Source organism: Mytilus trossulus, chromosome 3, assembly GCF_036588685.1.
Source record: "Mytilus trossulus isolate FHL-02 chromosome 3, PNRI_Mtr1.1.1.hap1, whole genome shotgun sequence".
Lineage (NCBI taxonomy): Eukaryota > Metazoa > Mollusca > Bivalvia > Mytilida > Mytilidae > Mytilus > Mytilus trossulus.
The window spans coordinates 14,702,536-14,724,752 of NC_086375.1; the positions used below are offsets into that span (position 1 = coordinate 14,702,536).

Genomic DNA, 22,217 nt, shown 5'->3' on the forward strand with positions numbered 1-22,217 from the left:
ACTTTGACAATCATGTAATACAATTGTTATCACATAAAATTTGTACTCAATGAAATGTTCCCCTAAGAGAATTTACTTTATATTTACAATGACAACCACGGTCATATATGTCGTGTGTCGATAAAACAAATACCCTTTCAATTGTGTGCGTGTATCACTAAACATGTCAGAAATTTTCTATAAATCGATGTCCACAATTTCATTAAATTGTCTCCTTTAAAAAATATATAGCACAATTGTGATTGTTCAATTTATTTTCAGTCTTCCGGTAATCCCGATTTTTCTTTGCTTGGTTCTTCGATTTCAACAGTTGCAGCATCACTGAAGGGTGATTCCTGAAATAATTATTATACTGTTTAATATCGATAACTGTAAATAAGACAGTAATCCAACAAAACAGAAAAAATTATATAAACGTGCATTTTGAATTAAAATACACAGAAATCAAGTTAATGTAAATCTTGATGACATAATCCAATAATTCTTGAAATCAATTTTCAATTTACAAAAGGGACAGACTTAAAAACGGCCGACAAGCTCATAATAAACTCCGGATATATACAAAGACTGGTACCTGAATGTATGTATCATAAAGAGGATTATCGAACCCGGATGTGTCAAATGTCGGTTGCTCTTCACTTTCCAATGGTGGTGGCATCAGTTCCAAATCCATTGGCTTGTCTACCTGAAATGCATATAAAATAAAATATTAAAGTCACATCATTATGCATTTATCATAAAACAGACACAATACCGGTTTCCGAATGTATATTTATTTAAAAAAAAAAAAGTGACTTCCAAGATAGGCAAATGTATACGAAGTATGAAATAAACAGGGTTTTCGAAAATCACTTACTAGTATCTAAAAAAAATCGAAATAATAGATACACAATTTCATTTCCTACAGTTAGAACGAATTTTGTCAAGCTTTTTCATGCGAGTTGCGGACTAAGTGTGAACTTACGACAACAACACTATACTAAAGAAGTGATCCCTATGCATCTGCTGAGGTGTCCATTTATAGGTGACTATGAGGTATGGGCTTTGATCATTGTTGAAGGCCGTACGGTGACCTGTAGCTGTTAAATTTCGTGTTATATGGTCTCTTGTGGAGAGTTGTCTCATTGACAATCATATATCATCTTATTTTTATACATACAAACATATGTCTAAAACATTTACACAAAACATCACATTCGATTTAAATTATTAAAAAAACAAATTGAAAAACTTACGCCGATAGGAGAATTTCCGAATATTGGATTTTCAAAACCTTGATGAGATGGTCCAACATTTTCAGCCTGCTCAGATCTAAACGAAAATCGTAAGAATGGGGGTACTTCAACATGTGGTCTCTTTACTTTCGGTCGCCGGAAAGAAATTCTGTCAAATACCTTGAATCTAGAAATTTCTGGAATACTACAACATAACATAAATATTATTATATGATACAAGTGTGGACACAGATGAGTGTGGATAGTATGTTTGGATGTTTGACAGTGTCTTATAAAAAAGGAGTTCTATGTTTTTCCTTTCTGGTGTTATTTTTTTGTCTATCTGATGAGTTAAGCCTTTTTTAACTGATTTTTATAGTTCGTTCTTATGTTGTACTGTTATACCACTGTCCCAGGTTAGGGGGAGGCTTGGGATCCCACTTACATGTTTAACCCCACCACATTATTTTTGTATGTGCCTGTCCCAAGCCAGGAGCCTGTAATTCAGTGGTTGTCGTTTGTTTATGTGTTACATATTTGTTTTTCGTTCATTTTTTTACATATATGAGGCCATTAGTTTTCTCGCTTGAATTGTTTTACATTGTCTTATCGGGGCCTTTTATAGCTGACTATATATGCGGTATGGGCTTTGCTCATTGTTGAAGGCCATACGGTGTTAATGTTTGTGTCATTTTGGTCTTTTGTGGATAGTTGTCTCATTGGCAATCATACCACATCTTCTTTTTTTATATTATTAACTGTGTTGCACAGTGACAACCAACCTGAGCATTATAACTGTTATTTATTTAATATTTTTTTTTATGTTCAAGACAGGCATGGAGGAGACAGTAATAACACTAGTATTATATGATAATATATCACGTACGTGTGATACATATTGTGCGTGTCTGTTTCTGTATGTGTTTTTGTTTGCCAAGAGATATGAAGGTATCTAAACTGAACAAATACATCAAAAGGTCTGAAATTTGAAGATACAAGTAATGATACGAATTTAAAGATACATATCTTATTCCTGAAGCATATTAATCATAGTTTCATAATTTTTTTAAATGTTGTGAGAAAAACACAAAATTACTACAATATCAAATTTGAGTCCTTTGTTTCTTGAAAGAAAGCACGATAACCTTTGTTTTATTCTATATATTTTTTTATAACCGTTCATCATTTCTAGCTCAAAATCGCAAAAGTAAGATTGTGATTTTCTCTATGTTTTTATTGTTGGCCTTGGACTGATTCCGGCTCTGTGGTCGGGTTGTTGTCTCTTTGACAGATTCCCCATATCAATTCTCAATTTTACTATACATAAAAAATAATTGACCCCCTTTTTTATAGAGGGCCTTCGTGACCACGTAGTACCTTCTCCTTCTGTACAGGAAGAAAAGTCCTGCAAGTACAATACCAATAACAACCAATACACCAACCACTATACCAGCAGTTTCTCCTCCATTTCCTCCGCTGCCACCTAAAACGCATAAACACGATTGATCTCAAAAACTGCAGAGACACCAACGTATAAGATTTTGAAATAAGTATTCTAAATGTTTATAAGCATCCTTCAACAGTAGTCCGGCGGCTACAATCATATTTCAGACGAATTATGCACATCCTGTTACAAGCATGAAATTTGGTATAGACCTTCCTCAACTATTACTCTTTTATTTCAGATAGGGAGGCATTTGAAAAAAATGTCTCACTTCCGGTAAAATCCAAAATGGCGGACGTCATACTTAAATCAGCCCAATATCGAAGGCTTGCGTGTAAAAAAGTGTTATTATCATGCTACTATCATAATATTTGGTACAGACCTTTGTTTTTTACTACTTTTGGATAAATTAAATAGATAAGATGTCTTCAGAAACCCCACTTCTGGTTAAAATCCAATATGGCTGACATTGTACTTAAATAAGCTTATTTTTTAGGGAGGGTAACTGAAATGTGTTTTAACGTATTGCTACTATCATTACATTGTGTATGAACCTTTCTTTGGTGTTTCTGATGGATACAATGCATAAGACATATGTCTTAAAAACCCTTTCTTCCGGTAATATCCAAAATGGCGGACAGAGAAATATCAATTTTTATTCAAATTTTCATTTTTTCAAAATATAAAGATGATTTTATTTTGAGCTGGTCATTAAACTTTTGGCTTGAAGTTATCCTCAAAACCACTTATTCTAGCATGTTGTAAATATTTAGATATAAAGTTGACACTTCCGGTTAAAAATATGACGTAAATTTCAAAGATGAGTCCTCAATCTATTTCTTCGATGTAGAGTTTTGGATAGATTGATTAAAGCAAAATAAAATCACTATAGTACTAAAAATTATTTAAAATTATTACTATTTGGCCAAGAATACCTATTTATTCACAGTCACCATGACATGCACACATCGCAATACACGGGGTACCCGATTTTCCACTTTAAAAATGACCGCGGTATCATTTCTTACATCCACAATGTATAAGCTTTTGACAAAATGATGAGGCCTCAAAAAGAGTTTTTCAAAAGTTATCCTCTTTGTCCCCGCCTGGAGTGGGTAGCATAAGAGCCAATCCCATGCTGGTCTCCATAAACACCTACCTAAGTATATTGCATGATTTACATGCTAGAAAAGACTAGACCAAGTTGAGGGAATAGCCTCAAAAAGCCGTCCCTGTTGCGCAAATAGTTATTTTCTTGCTTCGTTAACCATGTTATACCCATCTGTTAAGTTTGTGCGATCTAAAAGTAAAAACCCGGTGATTTAGTCTGATTAATCATCATTCTTTTTGTTAAAGTCACATCTTCAAATGCAATCAATGTCTCCCACATAGTCTTTTTCCCCCTTTCAAGCAAAATGAGAATCATATCACAACAGGTAAAGACATGGATAACAATAAGTGTTTCAGATCACTCAGATCACTCACTGCCTAGTGCATTTGAAAGGCCATTGATAGATAATAATCCAAAGTCTGTTGCCCTCCCAAACACAATCCATAGTTCGTCTACCGCTATGTCACGGAATAGCGAAACAGTAGTGACAGCGTCATCATTAACGACTGTTCGAATCATGACTCGTTTAAGTGTGTGTTTCACTGCATCAGACACACTCGCCATGATTTTAGTGTCTGCCTCTAAATGTGAACTTGGTGCTGAACTTGAAATACATTACGTGGTGGATAAGATAGAATATCCTGACCATTTGTTGCTATAACTACCATACGCATCCAAGACCTCATCCACTCGTATTTCAGTTTCAAGGTATTTTATTTAGGTAAGGACATAATACCCAAATCAGCATACTCAGTAGGCCGCAATTCACAATCGGAGAGCTGATTTCCAACATTTACAAAGACTGTGGTATTGTTTCTCACATCCATAAATTCTGGAAAAACACATATTTTCTTGCCTTGTTAACCTAATCTGTTTCTTTTTTTTTTTCGATCTTCCAACAAAACCACGTATCGTTTTCAATGACATTTAACATCAAATCCATATGGTGATGTTGGCTGGTCAATCATCATTCTAAATGCTATAGTCACATCTTCAAACTCCATTAATGTCACCAACGCAGTTCCTTCTCCAGCAAACGTGTTATCTTTTAATGCTTAGTGCATTTGAAAGGTCATTGGTTGATATATATCTTATACTTTTCCCCTTCCAAATGCAAACCAAAGTTTGTCTGCCCCTATGTCACGGAATAGCGAAACAGCAATGACATCAATATCGACTGTTTGAGTCATGACTCAGTTAAGTCTATGTTTCACTGCATCAGACACATCTATCTTGATTCTAGTGTTAGTCTCTCCGTGTAAACATGGGGCTAAACTTGAAACATCATCAAGTGGTGGATAACACTGAACATCCCGACCATTTGTTGCTTCAACTACCTTGTACTCAAAATTGTTTTGAGCAAGCTCCTATGAATGAAAACTTAAAAGTTCTTTCTTACTGTCGTCATCTCTCAGGAAACCTTCCAATTTTGAGGATGTTTTTAATCCTGGGTTCGTCTGTGTATTCCCTCTCTCCTAAATGTTGCCCTTGCTTCTTTTAGCAGCTTTCAAAACTACCAGTATTGTCTATGTTCACATCAAACACTACATCCACTGTTGTAACAGTTTCAAGGTGTTTCCTAACGAGTATGATGATTGAATATTATGTCCTTACCTTAATAAAATACATTGAGACTGTAACAAGAGTGGATGAAGTCTTTAATGAGTATGGTAGTTGTAGCAACAAATGCTCAGGATATTCTATCTTATTCACCACGTGATGTATGTTAGGTGTAGCACCATGTTCACATAAAGAGACTGACACTTAAATCATGGTGCATGTGTCTGATGCAGCGAAACACGCACTTAAACGAGTCATGATTAGCAGTCACTGATGATGCTGTCAATACTATTTCGCTATTCCGTGACATAGGGGCAGACGAACTATGGATTGTATTTGGGGAGGCAAAAATCATTGGATTAATATCTATCAATGGCCTTTCAAATGCACTAGGCAATGAGTGATCACACACTTTTATTTCTGACTCATACCTTATGACGGGTTGTGATACTGTTCTCTCTTTGCTTGAAAAAGGAAAAAAAAGACTGCGTTGGAGACATTGATGGTATTTGAAGATGTGATTTTAACATAAAGAATGATGATTGATCAGCCTAAATCAACGTGGTTGTACTGTAAGATCGCACAGACTTATCAGATCTAACATGATTAACGAAGCAAGAAAGTCAATTTTTGCACAAAAGGGAAAACTCATTTTAAGTGAGGCTTTTCCCACGACTTATTCTAGTCTTTTCAAGCATGTAAAATATACTAATGCAGGTGTTTAGTGAGACGAGCTTTAGATTGACTCTTATACTACCTAGTCTTGTCACTAATGGATTGCGAAGGGACAAAGAGGGTCCCTTTTTAAAAAAACTCTTTCTGAGACCTCATCATTTTTTCAGAAGCTTGTACATTATGGATGTAAGAAAGGATGCCGCGGTTATTTTTAATGTGTGAAATCGGGTCTCCCGTGCACTGCCTTGTGTGCATGTGGTGGTGACTGTGAATAAGCATGTATTCTTGGCCAAATAGTAGTAATTTTAAATATTTTTTAGTACTATAGTATGGTGGCCGGTTAAGGCCATTTCGCGTTTTCGCGTTTTCGCGTTTTCGCCCATCATATTATATAGGGCGAAAACGCGAAAACGCGAAATCGCGAAGTCGAAAACGCGAAAACGCGAAGTCGAAAACGCGAAAACGCGAAGTCGAAAACGCGAAAACGCGAAATATTTTTTCTTTCCGATTTCGCGTTTTCGACTTCGCGTTTTCGCGTTTTCGACTTCGCGTTTTCGCGTTTTCGCGTTTTCGACTTCGCGATTTCGCGTTTTCGCCTTTTCGCCTTTTCGCGTTTTCGCGTTTTCGCGTTTTCGCGTTTTCGCGATTTCGCGTTTTCGCCTTTTCGCGATTTCGTGTTTTCGCGATTTCGCCTTTTCGCCTTTTCGCGATTTCGCCTTTTCGCGTTTTCGCGTTTTCGCGATTTCGCGTTTTTGTAAAGTTAAAATTTTTTAAAGATTAAATGGGTACCCCACGAATAAAAGTACTTTCACAGTATCAGTGATATTGACAAAACTGTAGTAGATGAAAATAAAAATAAAAAAAAGTTTGCCAGAAATGTGATAGATGTGGAGAGGTTTTCTTTCTTTGGCATTTTAGACCAAATGGGTCAAAATCAAAACTTTAAAACTAAATTCACATTTCATTGATATTTGTTAGATTTTACAGTGGGAGTTCTTTTTTGATTTTGACCCATTTGGTCTAAAATGCCAAAGAAAGAAAACCTCTCCACATCTATCACATTTCTGGCAAACTCTCAAGCAGAATAATAAATTGTTACCATAAAATTACAATTTCACTTTTCTGCAAAAGGATGAGGACAGACCTTAATTTGAAGTGTTGCAATTGACACTCACTATATACAGTTGGAGAATAAGCACTTGGTGTAAAAATGAAGTTCAGTTTTACCAAAGTTGATGCTTTGTTGCTTTAAATATTGAAACGTTGACAGCATTTGCAGCCTTTGACACTTGTAATAGTAATACTATTCAATGTTAGTACGAAAAGTAAAGTTTTTATTTTCATCTACTAAAGTTTTGTCAATATCACTGATACTGTGAAAGTACTTTTATTCGTGGGGTACCCATTTAATCTTTAAAAAATTTAAACTTTACAAAAACGCGAAATCGCGAAAACGCGAAAAGGCGAAATCGCGAAAACGCGAAAAGGCGAAATCGCGAAAAGGCGAAAAGGCGAAATCGCGAAAACGCGAAATCGCGAAAAGGCGAAAACGCGAAATCGCGAAAAGGCGAAAACGCGAAATCGCGAAGTCGAAAACGCGAAAACGCGAAAACGCGAAGTCGAAAACGCGAAATCGGAAAGAAAAAATATTTCGCGTTTTCGCGTTTTCGACTTCGCGTTTTCGCGTTTTCGCGTTTTCGCCCTATATAATATGATGGGCGAAAACGCGAAAACGCGAAAACGCGAAATGGCCTTAACCGGCCACCATACTATAGTGATTTTATTTTGTTTAAATCGATCTATCCAAAACTCTACATCGAAGAAATAGATTGAGGACTCATCTTTGAAATTTACGTCATATTTTTACCGGAAGTGTCAACTTTATATCTTAGCATTTACAACATGCTAGAATAAGTGGTTTCTGGTATAACTTCAAGCCAAAAGTTTAATGACCAGCACAAAATAAATTCATTTTCTTTACATTTTGGAAAAAGTTGAAAATTTGAATAAAAAAATGATATTTCTCTATCCGCCATTTTGGATACTTCCGGAAGTAAGGGTTTTAACGACATAAGTCTTATACTTGTCTCCATCAGAAGCACCAAAGAAAGGTTCATACACAATGTAATTATAGTAGCAATTAGTTGAAACACATTTTAATTACCCTCCCTAAAAAATAAGCTTATTTAAGTACAATGTCCGCCATATTGGATTTTAACCGGGAGTGGGGTTTCTGAAGACATCTAATCTATTCAATTTATCCAAAAGTAGTAAAACACAAAGGTCTGTACCAAATATTATGATAGTAGCATGATAATAGGACATTTTTACATGCTAGCCTTCGATATTGGGCTTATTTAAGTATGACGTCCGCCATTTTGGATTTTACCGGAAGTGAGACATTTTTTTCAAATGCCTCCCTATCTGAAATAAAAGAATAATAGTTGAGGAAGTTCTATGCCAAATTTCATGCTTGTAACAGGTTGTGCACAATTTTTCACAAAGCCGCCGGACTACAGTACACGTATTGAGTCTCGTGTTTCATCACGCTACAGGTAGAATTTAATTTGATATGTATGATGTTTTCTGATATATCTATGGTCCGTACATAAATATTGGAAGCCTATAAAGAACCAAAGAGATAACTTCCGTAGCTGAGTCTCAAGCAGAGTTAGATAGATACCAAAACGATCAGATCTATGGAATACCACATAAAAACAACATAATCCAGCACTCTGCATTTTTATTTTAAATAACTTTTAGCGTTAACAGCGTAAAAACATATATGAAAGTTTCTGAATAATAAGAGGATGCTATGATCAAAACATCTCTTACTATGAAATAATAATATTGTGCACTTAAGTTAAATGGGACTGGGCGTCTGGATCTGTACATAAAATACAGCTCCTTATTCCGATCTTCAAATTTATTAATATGCGTGTACCTGTTCGTGCACCTGCACTAGGAGTATGAATTGCAGGTCCTGATTGCTCCATGGCTATTTTGCGCAGACTGTACTTAAATCCACCGGACAAAATATCTACAAAACAAGAAAATATTATCGTAAAACATATATTTAGAAATGATTATAGTATCACAGAGTTATATATTGATTTCAGCCGAAAGCTTATGGTCAAGGGTACACCTATGGTTTGATTTTTTTTTTACATCAAGCGATACTGCCTCGACGGGATTGTTGAAGTGTGCTTGCCTCGAGCGTGTTAGTATGTTGGTTTTTTGGATCGTTTTGAATATACAAATGATTACGTTACATGTGTGTTTCATTAGAATCCGTGATTTTTATTGGTTGACAACATTCGCGAGGCACTCAGATTTCATACTTTATCCCGTATAAAATACAAAAGCTATAACTGCACGTGCAGTGCTATCCATGACAATTTTTTTTTATATTGCATAGAAAAACAAATGAAAACTTGATACAATTCTTTACTTCATTGTTACAGCATGAAAATGCAATTATAAGAATTTTGCTTCTTATAACTTTACACGGTTGTGAAATCGTTGATCAAGAGCGCATTTTTGTCGAGCGTTCGACTTTTGTCGAAAAAGCGAGACATAGCGATGACGTTACGCACGATATTGCGTCCTAATTGGTAACGTCAAAATTTGACGTTTTACGTCGGTAATCGAGTATACTTTGTTCGTTTTGATTGTAATCATTTTTGATCGATATGGATACTTCAAAGTCCTAAATATGTATGAAATATTTGCTACTGGCAGATACGAAAGCAAATGGACTTTTCGGACTTCTGATTCGGCTTGTTCTTTAAATTTATTGTAACTTTTATTTTTTTGCTCTTTTCTTTTTAGTTTCTTTATCTCTTTACAATATTTAATCCTCTCTGTCTCGGATATGAAATTCTTCAGTTCTGTAATTAATATTTTACCTATTTATTGACAAATTACCATATGTTTTTTTCATTTTAGATAATTATTCATTTTCTGTTTGATTATTACTTATTTTATATATTGCAGTTCTTATCGTGGTTTCTATGATTCAATCTATTTTCGAAATTTATAATTTGGTTATTTTGTTGTGTCCTCTGATCTTAAAACATAAAATCGAACTTGTTATTTAAAATCAATGAAATATCGTTCATATATCATATGATAAAACGAACTGCTTTCGAATTCGATGGCCTAGGGGGATGATTGGCCTAATGAGTTCATATAAAGTGATACAAAACATGGTAATTTTAACCCATTTTAAGATACGCTCGTGGCGAGATTTGTTCGACTCCGATCCTAATCGACAGTTATTTCAACTATTTTAACTTAAGGTCGCCTGATGTCCGGCTTCTCCTACCTTTGATGACAGGTCAATAAAATACAACAAATATCGCTTATACTTGATGTGGTGTTTAACAACTTTTAGAAATAATTTGAAAACACATATATGTATAGCGTCCCGAATTGAAAACGTTCAAAACGTAAGAAAATTGCTCAGTGGACAAACTTGCAAGACATTTGATTTGTTAAAAAACGAAGTCATTTCGACTTTACAGCTTATCAAAAAGTATGTTATCGTATTGTTGGGTGAAAGCACAATTACGAAAAAGCGCTGATTTATATGCTACAAGTTGAACATTTAATAAAATGACGTTGAAACTGACAGTGTTTTTGTAAAAAGCGGCGAAATTCGACATTGGACAATCTTGCAAGACATTTTCCCGAGGCCAATGCTTTTTTATTTGTGGTACGAGTGCTGTAAAATTCCGGATTTGAAATGGTCTATCTAAGCACATTTATAGGAATAATTTATAAAAACAGAATTTTATATCATCTGATATTTTAAAAAGCGATAAATTTTGATAACTTACCATTTTCAGAAACCTGACCATGGCGAGGATTATTCATTTTTGAAAAAATAAATTTTTACCGTTCGATCAACACAAAAAACAGCAATTGCGTTATGAATTATATTAGACGTTTATCATTCATGCGAATTTTCGCGGATTTCAAACTTTCTATTAGACCACAAAAATTCCCTCAAAAGTTATTTTGCGAATAATTTGTTACGTCTGACACGCATATTTTTGACGTTTTTGTAATATTTGTATCATTATTTGAAACTATTATGAAAAGTTAAAGAATATTTTTAATATTTTTGGAAACAGTAGTACCTGCCTCGTCTATGGATATAAATTTCATAAAGCTGAACTAGTTAGTTTTCATAGAAGAGCTATTTATCAAATTGCTCTGTCGCATTTCATGGCATTGACGCAATAACGTGCTTAACGTCTTTGCTACATTCCGTCGGCGTCGGCGTCGTCGTCGGCGGCGTCCACAAATATTCACTCTGTGGTTAAAGTTTTTGAAATTTTAATAACTTTCTCAAACTATACTGGATTTCTACCAAACTTGGACAGAAGCTTGTTTATGATGATTAGATAGTACTGTATCTAGAATTAAATTTTGTAAAAATAAAATTCCATTTTTCCGTATTTTACTTATAAATGGACTTAGTTTTTCTGCCGGAAAAAATTACATTCACTCCAGGGTTAAAGTTTTTCAAATTTAAATAACTTTCTTAAACTATACTGGATTTCTACCAAATTTGGACAGAAGCTTGTTTATGATCATTAGATAGTATCTAGAATTAAATTTTGTAAAAATAAAATTCCATTTTTTCCGTATTTTACTTATAAATGGACTTAGTTTTTTTTCTGCCGGGAAAGATTACATTCACTTTATGGTTAAAGTTTTTCAAATTTAAATAATTTTCTTAAACTATACTGGATTTGTACCAAACTTGGACAGAAGCTTGTTTATGATCATAAGATAGTATCCAGAAGTAAATCTTGAAAAAAAATAAATCCATTTTTTCTGTATTCTACTTTTAAATGGACTTAGATTTTCTAACAGGAAACTACACATTCACACTTTTGTTAAAGTTTTTAAAATATTATGAACTTTCTTATTCTATTTTGGATTTGTACCAAACTTAGACAGAAGCTTGTTTATGATCAAAAGCTAGTACCTAGAAGGAAATTTTGTTAAAACTTTGTACCTGTGTATCTGTATTTTACTTATAAATAGACTTAGTTTTTCCCAGTTAACATTACATACAATCTGCAGTTAAAGTTTTCAAAACATTTAAATTTATTAGATTCATAAACTATCCTGGACTTTACCAAACTTGGATGGAAGTTTCTTATAATCAAAAGATAGTATCAAGAGGAATATTTTCATTGATTTTTTTCCTCTTTTTCATTGAGCCTGCAATCATGGCAATTAACAGCCAAAATAGGCGAGACACTGGGTTCCATGGAACCCTTAAGAATTTTTAGTATGAAAAGAGCATTATACAGAATGTGGTTCAGTCAACGCCTTTCTAACTCAAATTGGCATTACATTTATTGAAAGAAGCATTCAACTCATAAGTCGCAAAATGTGTGAGTAAACAAGTTCAGGAAGATTATTCGGAAATTTAATTGACCATACAACACTTCAAGAAAAAAATAACTGTTCATTAGGAAAACGTGTTTCATGGTATAACCAAATTTAATTAGATCTTACGTCTAGTTCCTCAAAGATAAAGGAATTTGTATTTAAAAACAGTTCTGAAAAATAATAAAAAAAGATACGAAATATTCAGCAACAAACCTTGATCAATATCTGCCTTCATCAGTATTGCTACATGTATGCTTTGTAGACCGCCATTTTTGTCTGTCAGAGATATCTGTATTTTATCATTTGATGTCCTTGAAACGACAAATTTAACATCTTTGAAGTCATCTTTTCCATCGAGTTGATTCCTCTGTAGACCGTTTCTTAACGTGTCAAACTTGAAACCAGTACCGTATTCAGCTGTCAGTTTAGCGCCTGCGGAAATGTTAAATGTGTATTACAAATGATAACGTAAATTAAACGTTCATTGTCAAGTGGTTGTCAGTTTGCTGCCTCATGATCGGACAATCCACCTCCCCCCCCCTAATGTCTTTTCCCTTTTCATTGAGAAGATATTGGAATTTCTTGACAAAAAATGTGGTTCCTATCACATATTGGTCAGCATGTATCTAGTCATTTTGTTGGTGCGTGTGTGTTTGTTTAATGGTTACACATTGCCGTATAATCAAAAACATTTTGTTTTCATAGATTACAAATTGTTACAAGACGTATGAAGATACTTGGTAATACCGAAACATTACTCAATAAAAAAACAAGGTCGATAACTCACCACATATTTCACAGCAGCCCCCAGTAAGGAGAATTGGATGTTTACAAGCTTGCTTTGCACAATACGGTTTCTGGATACTGCAGATTCTTTGTAAAATCTGTTGAAAAAAAAAAAAAAAATTAGAGTCATTAACTCGTTCGAGCTTGGTTGAAGTTAGTTCAGTAGTTTCAGAGAAGTTCCTTAAAGAATTTTACGACGAACGAACCAATGACCACCCGACATCAGACACAAGAATACTAACACCTTTAATACAACGGACATCAAATTATTGCAAAGACTCACATGGGATTTTGTGCTCGGTGAGCAAACAAAGTATGACGCTATGTACAATTTAACAAAATATAAAGCTTCCTTTAATTGAAATGCGGTGTAGACAATACAGTACGACACAAATTAGAAATGTATTTTTTCTTCCCGAGCTGATCAGGGAATCTGTTTTTTTTTATAAACAAAAACCTATACCCCAACCCCGGTCGTCCCTTAACACCTTTCTGCGAGTAACATTTTAAAACGAAATGTTTTATTTTAAGAAGTTTAGGGATTAATTTATTTGCGAAAATGATCCATTTCTTACCTCAGGTATGTCGTTTCCACAAATACACCCGAGTGGGTTATTACACGGTCGTCTAGAAATTTTAATCTTTGACATTGCTCCAGTATGTGGCTTCGGAAACATTCGGGTACCCATAGCAGTCTTTACGAACGAAGAGAAAGTGTTCGTACTGAAGGCCTGAAAGAAAGAAAAATGATAAGCTAGATGAATAATACAATAAGCAAATACTAAGCATGGTTAGATTTTCCCTATTATCTACACTATCCTGTCTTCCAAAATATTCAGGAAAAGAGTAGCAATTTTGTTTCTGAACTTCATCCGAGTGATTTTATTGATTAGTTAGTTATATATAACGCTACTGTCAGCACTCTTTGTTAAATAGTGCATGGGTACATAGAGAGAAGTACATTTCTTCGGCAGAAATATTGGCAATCTTAATACAAAAGACCCGAGTCGAACGCACCTTCAATGTTTTTCATCTGTATCTGCATAATATATTTAATGTCTGATAGTATCATAGTCTGATCTAAAACTAATTATATATCACATTCTGTGTTCCGAACCAACTGAATTTAGTTTATTATTGATTTTGATTGCATATGTAATAAAGTGAAAAGAATTATATATCAAAACCTACAGTAGCGCATGATGTATATAACACCCCTCTATAACACTATCAGTCCTCGGGTTGCGGACCCTCTCGTAGTGATTTTAGCAAGCTCCAATTGCTACAATAACATGTTCATACGTTATAAGCCACTAGAGGGCGCATAATTATTCAAGTTAGCTAGATATATTCGTAGCTGTTACCTTTCCGGATATTTTCAGAGTGTTAACCACTATCTCTATCTCAGCTTCTACATTTACAAAAAAAGAACTGTCTTTAGGGAAGACAACATTATCATACGAACAAGGAACCATTTCCGATTCCAGGACCATGTCCGTACAGTTTCCTGTCTCTGTAGTAGATGAACACCAGTTCTTGGGATCAAACCAGTCCGATGGATAAGTCTTGTTAAAATGGACTTCTGTAAAAAAAGTATTTGTTTCAAGTTTTATTTTTCAAGCTGTGAAAAAACAGTATTGAATAGCAAGAATAAATGGTTGAACGTCCGAATGAGAGAGCAACACAGATAACTGATCGACAACCAGAGGTTATTTCACATTTTTCCTAATAAGCCATATTTTTATATATATTCTTTAACATTTTCTTATATAGTCAAATTTATTGAAGTAAATCTTTAGTTGTAAATCTCTGTGTAATTTTATCTCTTGTAGATAGTTGTTTCATATGCAATGAAACTTCATCTTCTTGTTTGTATTGCACCAAGAAAGCTTATAAAACTGTGTTTATGATAATGAATGAATGTTCGTATATATATTGTCAATTCTAACATGACGTCCTTCAAACGCTTTGAGTACACACCCGTGGTAAAATATGAATATATTGCATTGGCTGTTCCGATCGTAGTCCCACGTCATATGGTTTTTTTCTGAATGAAGTACCCGACGTCATAGAATGAAAATACACGCTTTTAATACCGAAAATCATCACAACAAGGAAACGTAAACAAATGATGCTAAAATGTGGTATAAGCCAATTTTTTATATACATAGAAGACATATAAGAAAATTATCATTAAAATTCATCCAAATCTATCTAAATAAGTTTTGTGAATAGTTTTAGCTTGTCACTAATTCTGTTTGTTCCGTTCTTTTACGCCAATCTAAAAGTGCGTAAATTTATGGGAACGGCAAATAATGGCCTCCACCTAGAGCGCTTCGATCCAAAACAATTGGCGTATTTGTCCTATTAGAATCGAAATAATTCATGGGGGCTTGATAATATCTAGATTTTACCACGGGTTGTCCCTTTATGCCGATATTTTACCCCTCGCAATTCTAACATGACGTCCTTCAAACGCTTTGAGTACACACCCGTGGTAAAATATGAATATATTTCATGGGCTGTTCCCATTGTACCCCCACGTCATATGTTTTAATGAATGAGGAACCCGACGTCATAGAATGATGACGTAAGAATATAAGCATTTTACGAGAAAATTCACGCTTGTGAATCCGAAAATCATCACAACAAGGGAACGTAAACAAACGATGCTGAAATGTGGTTTAAGCCATTTATTTTTATACATGCTAGACATATAAGTAAATTATCTATGATTCATTTAAATTCATCCAAAACTATCTAAATACGTTATTTAAAATAGTTAAAACAAGTCACTAATTTACTTGCTGCGTTCTTTTACGTCATTTTAATAGTGCGTTTATTTATGAGAATGGCAAATATTTGCCTCCGCCTCGAGCGCTTTGAACCAAAAGAATTGCCGTATTTGTCCTATTTTAGAATCGAAATAATTCATGGGGGCTTGAATATATCTAGATTTTACCACGGCTAACACGCTCAGGGTAAAATATTTGTCATAAAGGGCCAGCCCGTGGTAAAATCACGATATATTTAAGCCCCCACGAATTATTTCTTAAGTATTCATACGTTTTCCGTTGTCTAAAGCAAAGTAAACGTTTTGCATGAAAGTATGAATTCACTATTTGGACTAAATATGAATGCCGCTTACCTTGTCCGTTACTAAGACAGCTTGGATTGTTGTCCGGGACATCTGTAAATCCAAGAACGAAGTCGCTGTCCAGTATCAGAGTTATGTCCGTTGATGGTAATCTCTGTGAAAAACAGGCTTGTGACGTGAAAAGTCATATAGAATATCTATCTTAATATCTATTTAGTTTGGTCAAACACTATTGTTTACGGTTTGTTCCATAAAGTAACGAGAGAAACAAATAATAATATTTAAAGCATTGCCTAAGATGGTTTGTTTTCTTTATTTGCTTATGTTGTCGTCATTTTGAGGAAAATTTTAAATACATTTTTGTAGCCTTAAATTGGCTTTGTTCTGTAATTTACAGCTGTGGCGTGGTTTTTAGTTTGCAAAGCATTCCGCTCAAAACAGTTGCCCGCGACTGTCTAAACATTTGCAGTGAGATGCGTGTGTTTGCTCCGTGTTCAAGGCCTCACTGTGTCTTTGAGAAGAAGAAGAAATGCAATTAAAGCACTGTTTTTTTTTTTTGCTTTATGTGTTTTAGCTTTGTATGTTCTGACTTTAACTCATGGATAACCTATATCCATTCTTTTCAATTAAGTCTTACCAGTTCTTTTAGAGTTGTATTCATCTGCATATACACAGAAGGGCTGTCATCACTAAACACAGCTATGGTGTCGCCACATGGTGATTTCCCGGAATCCCAATTGAACGCATAATCAAAATTAGTATTTGGGATCCATCGTTTATAACTCCCATCTGCTTGTACTATTGAAATAAACATATTACTATATAGTCTGTCTCATACTTTTATTTCTTGACTTGCATTGGCTTAATATAAAATTGGTTCCTTGTTTTATATGATCTTAAGTATACTCGACTTTATGGCACTTTTCAGGAACGACTTGTTGTTCTGAAGCACTTAAGATAACTTTGTTCTTTGTTACAGAATCTTTAGTTCTGTTTATTGTTTTGTGAACTTTTTGTTGTCTTTCCATTGTTATCCATTAGTTCGTTTTATTTGTCTGATGTTGTGTTCACCATTTATATCTATCTTATTTTCTCCTTCATTTCCATCTCCATTCGTTTTCGATGCGTTTTGATATTTGAAGCGTTTTGTTATTTGATTTTGCCATGTGATTATGGACTGTCCGAATTTCCTCTAAGTTCAGTATTTTTGTGATTTTACTTTTTTCCAATTCTCCTGTGTTATTTATCATAGTCGTTGAAGTTGTTGTTTGTATTCTGTGTCTTTGTTTTTGTTTGTTTGTTTATTCACGTCTTTGTGTAATTGAAACAAAGTTTAACAAGTGGTAACATATTATTGAGATTATGGTGCAGAAAAGATGGACAACCAATCAGAAATCTTATCTCGAAGAAAAACATGCAATACAATTACAAAAAAAGGCCTACGAAAAGACATTGAATGATCTACAAAATACTGAACAAAAAACGAAAGCCTTGAATAAGTAACAAGAACCAACTAGAAAATGGTACAATATCAAGTGACCCAGGAGGCTATGTGGTCATATTCTACTATCATCCACCGTGATGCTCGTGGAAATTAAACAATCGATGATAATTCGTATTCAATAATGTTGCAATCTATGAAAAGAGGACGAGGTTGGGTCTCATATTAATGGTCCTATATTTGACACAAATATTCAATATCGGTCATCTTAGCCATGCTGACGTATTATAAATATTTGGCTAACGCCAGTTTTCGAATATGTTTTATCAACTGAGAGAGATATACCAATATGCAAGCTTAGAATTATCCTTTGATAGATTAAGAAAGAAAAAATAGGTGCCTCATGTGGAGCAATGATCTGGCACTGCTAACCCTTCCGGTGAACCTTAGTTCTGGGGCTTGTGTTTTGTGTTCTGTTGTTTTGTCGGTTTATTTTCAATAAATGAGTTTTAATGTCCGTTTCGTATCTTTTGTCTCTCTTTTCAAATCCTAGCAGGCTTAGGTGACCTAAGAAAAATGTGGCTTTTCTTTCTGTTTACATGTCCTTTTTGGAACACAGATTCTCACGTTTCTATGTTTTTATTTTATTCCTGGCTATCACATTTTTTTGAAAACAGTGTTCCTGGTAAATGAAGTTCAAGACAATCCGTTTTAGGATTTAAAAGTTTATGGAAATTTTATATTGTTCTGTTATCTTGAATGACTTATAATTGTTTAAGGTGTTGTTAACAAATATTAACTTTTTTGGTGTACGCTTGAAGAATACTTCCTAGAATGCTTTAGATTATGAAATAGAGAAAACTGACCCAAACCCATAGATGAAAAAATGGCAAGAAAACACAATTTTAGTATATAATTGTATTAGCTAGTTAGATGCAATGCAATTTTAAAGGTAAGAAAATACGGAATGATCGAATTTTTTTTTACTTGTACACTGTATTGTTTGTTTATGTTACTATGACAGGAACGGCTACTATTTACATGTTATTTTTTTTTATTTCGTCTCTTATAGCTATAGCATTGACAGTTATGGATACGGAAAATTTAAATCAAAATCACAGCATCTTGTTGAATGATCTGACCCCCCTTTTTTTCTAAATATTTTATTAAAATTAATATTATACAATTTCTTTCTTTTGATGAGGTAAATATGCGGTTTTATTGACTTTTGAAAAACTGATATTCACTGAGGCCGACGGCCGAAGTGAATATCAGTTTTTCAAGTCAATTAAACCCCATATTTACCGAAACAAAAGACAGTAATTGTTTTATTCCATATTCCGAGAAAAGAAAATGTATTTGATGACAAAAATATACCATAACGTTGCATGTAAAAGCGTGTGACGTTTAGTGCGGTGAATAACACTTTCTCAGGTGAATATGCTTTTTTATTTAAAATCCAATTCATATAGAGAAACCTACTAAAATAATACCAATATGGAATACTCTTTGATATTTAAAAAAGAAGATAAGATATGATTGCCAATGAAACATCTATCCACAAAAGACCAAAATGACACAAACATTAACAACTGTAGGTCACCGTACGGCCTTCAACAATGAACAAAGCCCATATCGCATAGTCAGCTATAAAAGGCCCCGATAAGACAATGTGAAACAATTCAAACGAGAAAACTAACGGCCTCATTTATGTAAAAAATGAATGAAAAACAAACATGCAACACATAGACAAACGACTACCACTGAATTACAGGCTCCTGACTTGGGACAGGCACATACATAAATAATGTGGCGGGGTTAAACATGTTAGCAGGATCTCAACCCTCCCCATAACCTGGGACAGTGGTATAACAGTACACCATAAGAACGAACTATAAAAATCAGTTGAAAAAGGCTTAACTCATCAGATAGACAAAAATACAAGTGGACGTGGCAGGGTACTTATACATCCCGACACAAAAAGACACAATGAACAGATCTAAGAGTACTCGTAGTTATCTGACAGCTAGTTCAAAGCCACTAACAACTAATAAAAAAAATCTGCAATAAGCATTCAAAATTCGAATTAAGAGAAAACAATGATTATTTTTTAAACAAACATACACATCATTTAGCAGGTACTTACTCAAAATGACGAGAAATATCAACAGACTGAAAGAATCCATATTGGAGGGCGTATTTATCTTTGTGTATTGAATTCTATAATGAGATGCATTTATGATCCAGCATGGATAAGATAGGCATAGTATATCATAATTCAAAATGGTACGTGTTGGGAGAAGGTCAATTTCCTATTAATTAATTTGTATAAATACATTAATTTTATCGTTACTGTTGCGAAAAAAAAAAAGATTTGAATACATAAAATTAAGATTTTTTTTATGTGAACTTGATGTACTTATAAATGCAATTATATAAATATCATTACATTATAAACCATATAGATAAATTAAAACAAATTATAAATGCTGAAACAAAACATGATTCCAACAAATAAGGCACCTCTAAAAAAGAGCAGGAAGTCCTTGAAAGTATATGAAAGTCTCTTTCTATATATATATTTTAAGAAAAAACACATGAGTATTTTAAGATTGACGTGTATTAAATATTGTTTATTTTCACTTTTAGTTTAATATTTATATGTATCAATTGTAAGTCTATATGGACGCAAAGTGCTTTTCAATGAAGAACTACAATTTTATTGAACAAAGGAGTAGGTCCGGTAAGACCCCTTTTTGGCCCCAAAATATAGCAGTTTTACAAAATTGTTAAAATGTAAACTTTTAGTTATTTATTGGGCAGCAGAATGCTTCTGCTACATACATATGGGTTGTTTTTTGACAATACAATGCATATATATTGAGTACTAGCACCATTAAGTCATGCTAAATTACTGAAATCTTCACAATTCCAGTATTTTAGTTAAATTTTAGACGGTTTCCGTGTAAAACGAAAGTGGCCGCATTCGTGTTCATCCAAAATATTGAAATAGAAGTTGTATTTGATGATAATACATAACATATATAAAGATTGAGGATGAACACGAATGCGGCCACTTTCGTTTTTAACAAAAAACATATGAAAAGGGACGTTTTTTGGCATATTTGGTAGATTTTTCATATTTGAGCTTGAATCGGGTCGTTTTTAATGCCTAAATAAGTTAAAATCTTTCACATAAATTAATTGAATCATATGAAATAGACACTTAAGTGTTTGACAAGTGGTCAAAATCTTCCGTCAGATGAAACTGAAATTTGAGGCCAAAATCCGTCCTTACCGGACCTACTCCTTTCAGTTTGTTTGTTTGTGTGTGTGATTTAAACAGACTTAAAGTTATCAACCAATCGTTCACATCTTCGGCACTAAAAACATGTGAAATCGGCAACCTAAACCAGTCTGTAAAGTCATAACTAAAATAATAAGTGATATTGCTGAAAAAGGAAGGTTTGTGCTTACGTAAAACAAGTTTTCACACTTATTATTGTCTCAAAATGACCCTAGGTTGTTTGCATTTATCGCTTTATGTTTGATGTTGGGTTTTTTGTAGTTGTAATTGTCTCCATTTTTTAGGATAACCAGTATTATTGTGTTAGAAATCCTGCATAAACGACATTTTAATCAATGTCAATGAAGAGATGATAGAGTCAATTCAATCTGATTAATATATATTGGGTGTCATCAACTCACATTTTTATAAAAATCTGCTGTATTTTGATCTACCATATATGTTTAGTCTTAGCTTCGATTACAAGGATTGGTAAGCACTTTCTACTTTCTGTAAAAACAGCAAATGAAATTCTTGGTCTTCAAAATTTTGAAGATGTGCATCATTACGACAACCCAAAAGGAGCCTGAAAGGGTTTTAGAACATCCTTACATGCAAAGCGTATAGACAATCTTGTATCCCAATCAAATCGAGTCATAGTGAACTTCCCGCAACAGCTGATTCCTTTCTCGACGCTTTCGAGTATAGATCTTTTCTGGTTCCCACTGGACGACTGAATCTGTTGAACGTCGTATGAAATGGCTGACCGTTACTTGTCTTATCGGAGCCTTTTATAGCTGACTATGCGGTATGGGCTTTGCTCATTGTTGAAGGCCGTACAGTGACCTTTAGTTGTTATGGTCTGTGTCATTTTGGTCTTTTGTGGATAGTTGTCTCATTGGCAATCATACCATCTCTTCTTTTTTATATTTGATAATTACGGCCGGTTATTGTAACTTACTTCTATTATAGATAGACCAAACATATAGTCGGTTTTTGAAGAAGCCAATTGAAAAATTGATTGATCGCATATTATTTGCTTAACGTCCAATGCCACATATTTCATGCCCATTCAGGATAAATTATAAATACTTGTAAATGTTATGTCTTTCAAGGTAGATCGGAATGAGGGTCGGAAAATCAAAACGGATATTAGAAATGAAGAAAAAGATGTCTAAATTTCTGGGCA

General features: G+C 33.9%; 1 protein-coding gene across 1 annotated transcript; it reads right to left on the bottom strand.

Annotated features, from left to right (window-relative positions):
- Positions 1-64: 64 nt before the first annotated feature.
- On the bottom strand, positions 65-19,957 carry LOC134710229 (protein amnionless-like). Its single transcript, XM_063570495.1, has 12 exons — positions 19,889-19,957; positions 16,939-17,099; positions 16,353-16,455; positions 14,569-14,786; positions 13,780-13,935; positions 13,206-13,302; positions 12,632-12,850; positions 8,949-9,044; positions 2,592-2,697; positions 1,236-1,419; positions 575-685; positions 65-335 (listed from the first exon to the last, which is right to left on the bottom strand). Exons 1-12 carry the CDS (start codon positions 19,926-19,928, stop codon positions 258-260), a joined length of 1,569 nt encoding a protein of 522 aa, XP_063426565.1. The 5' UTR covers positions 19,929-19,957; the 3' UTR covers positions 65-257.
- Between the last annotated feature and the right edge of the window lie 2,260 nt (positions 19,958-22,217).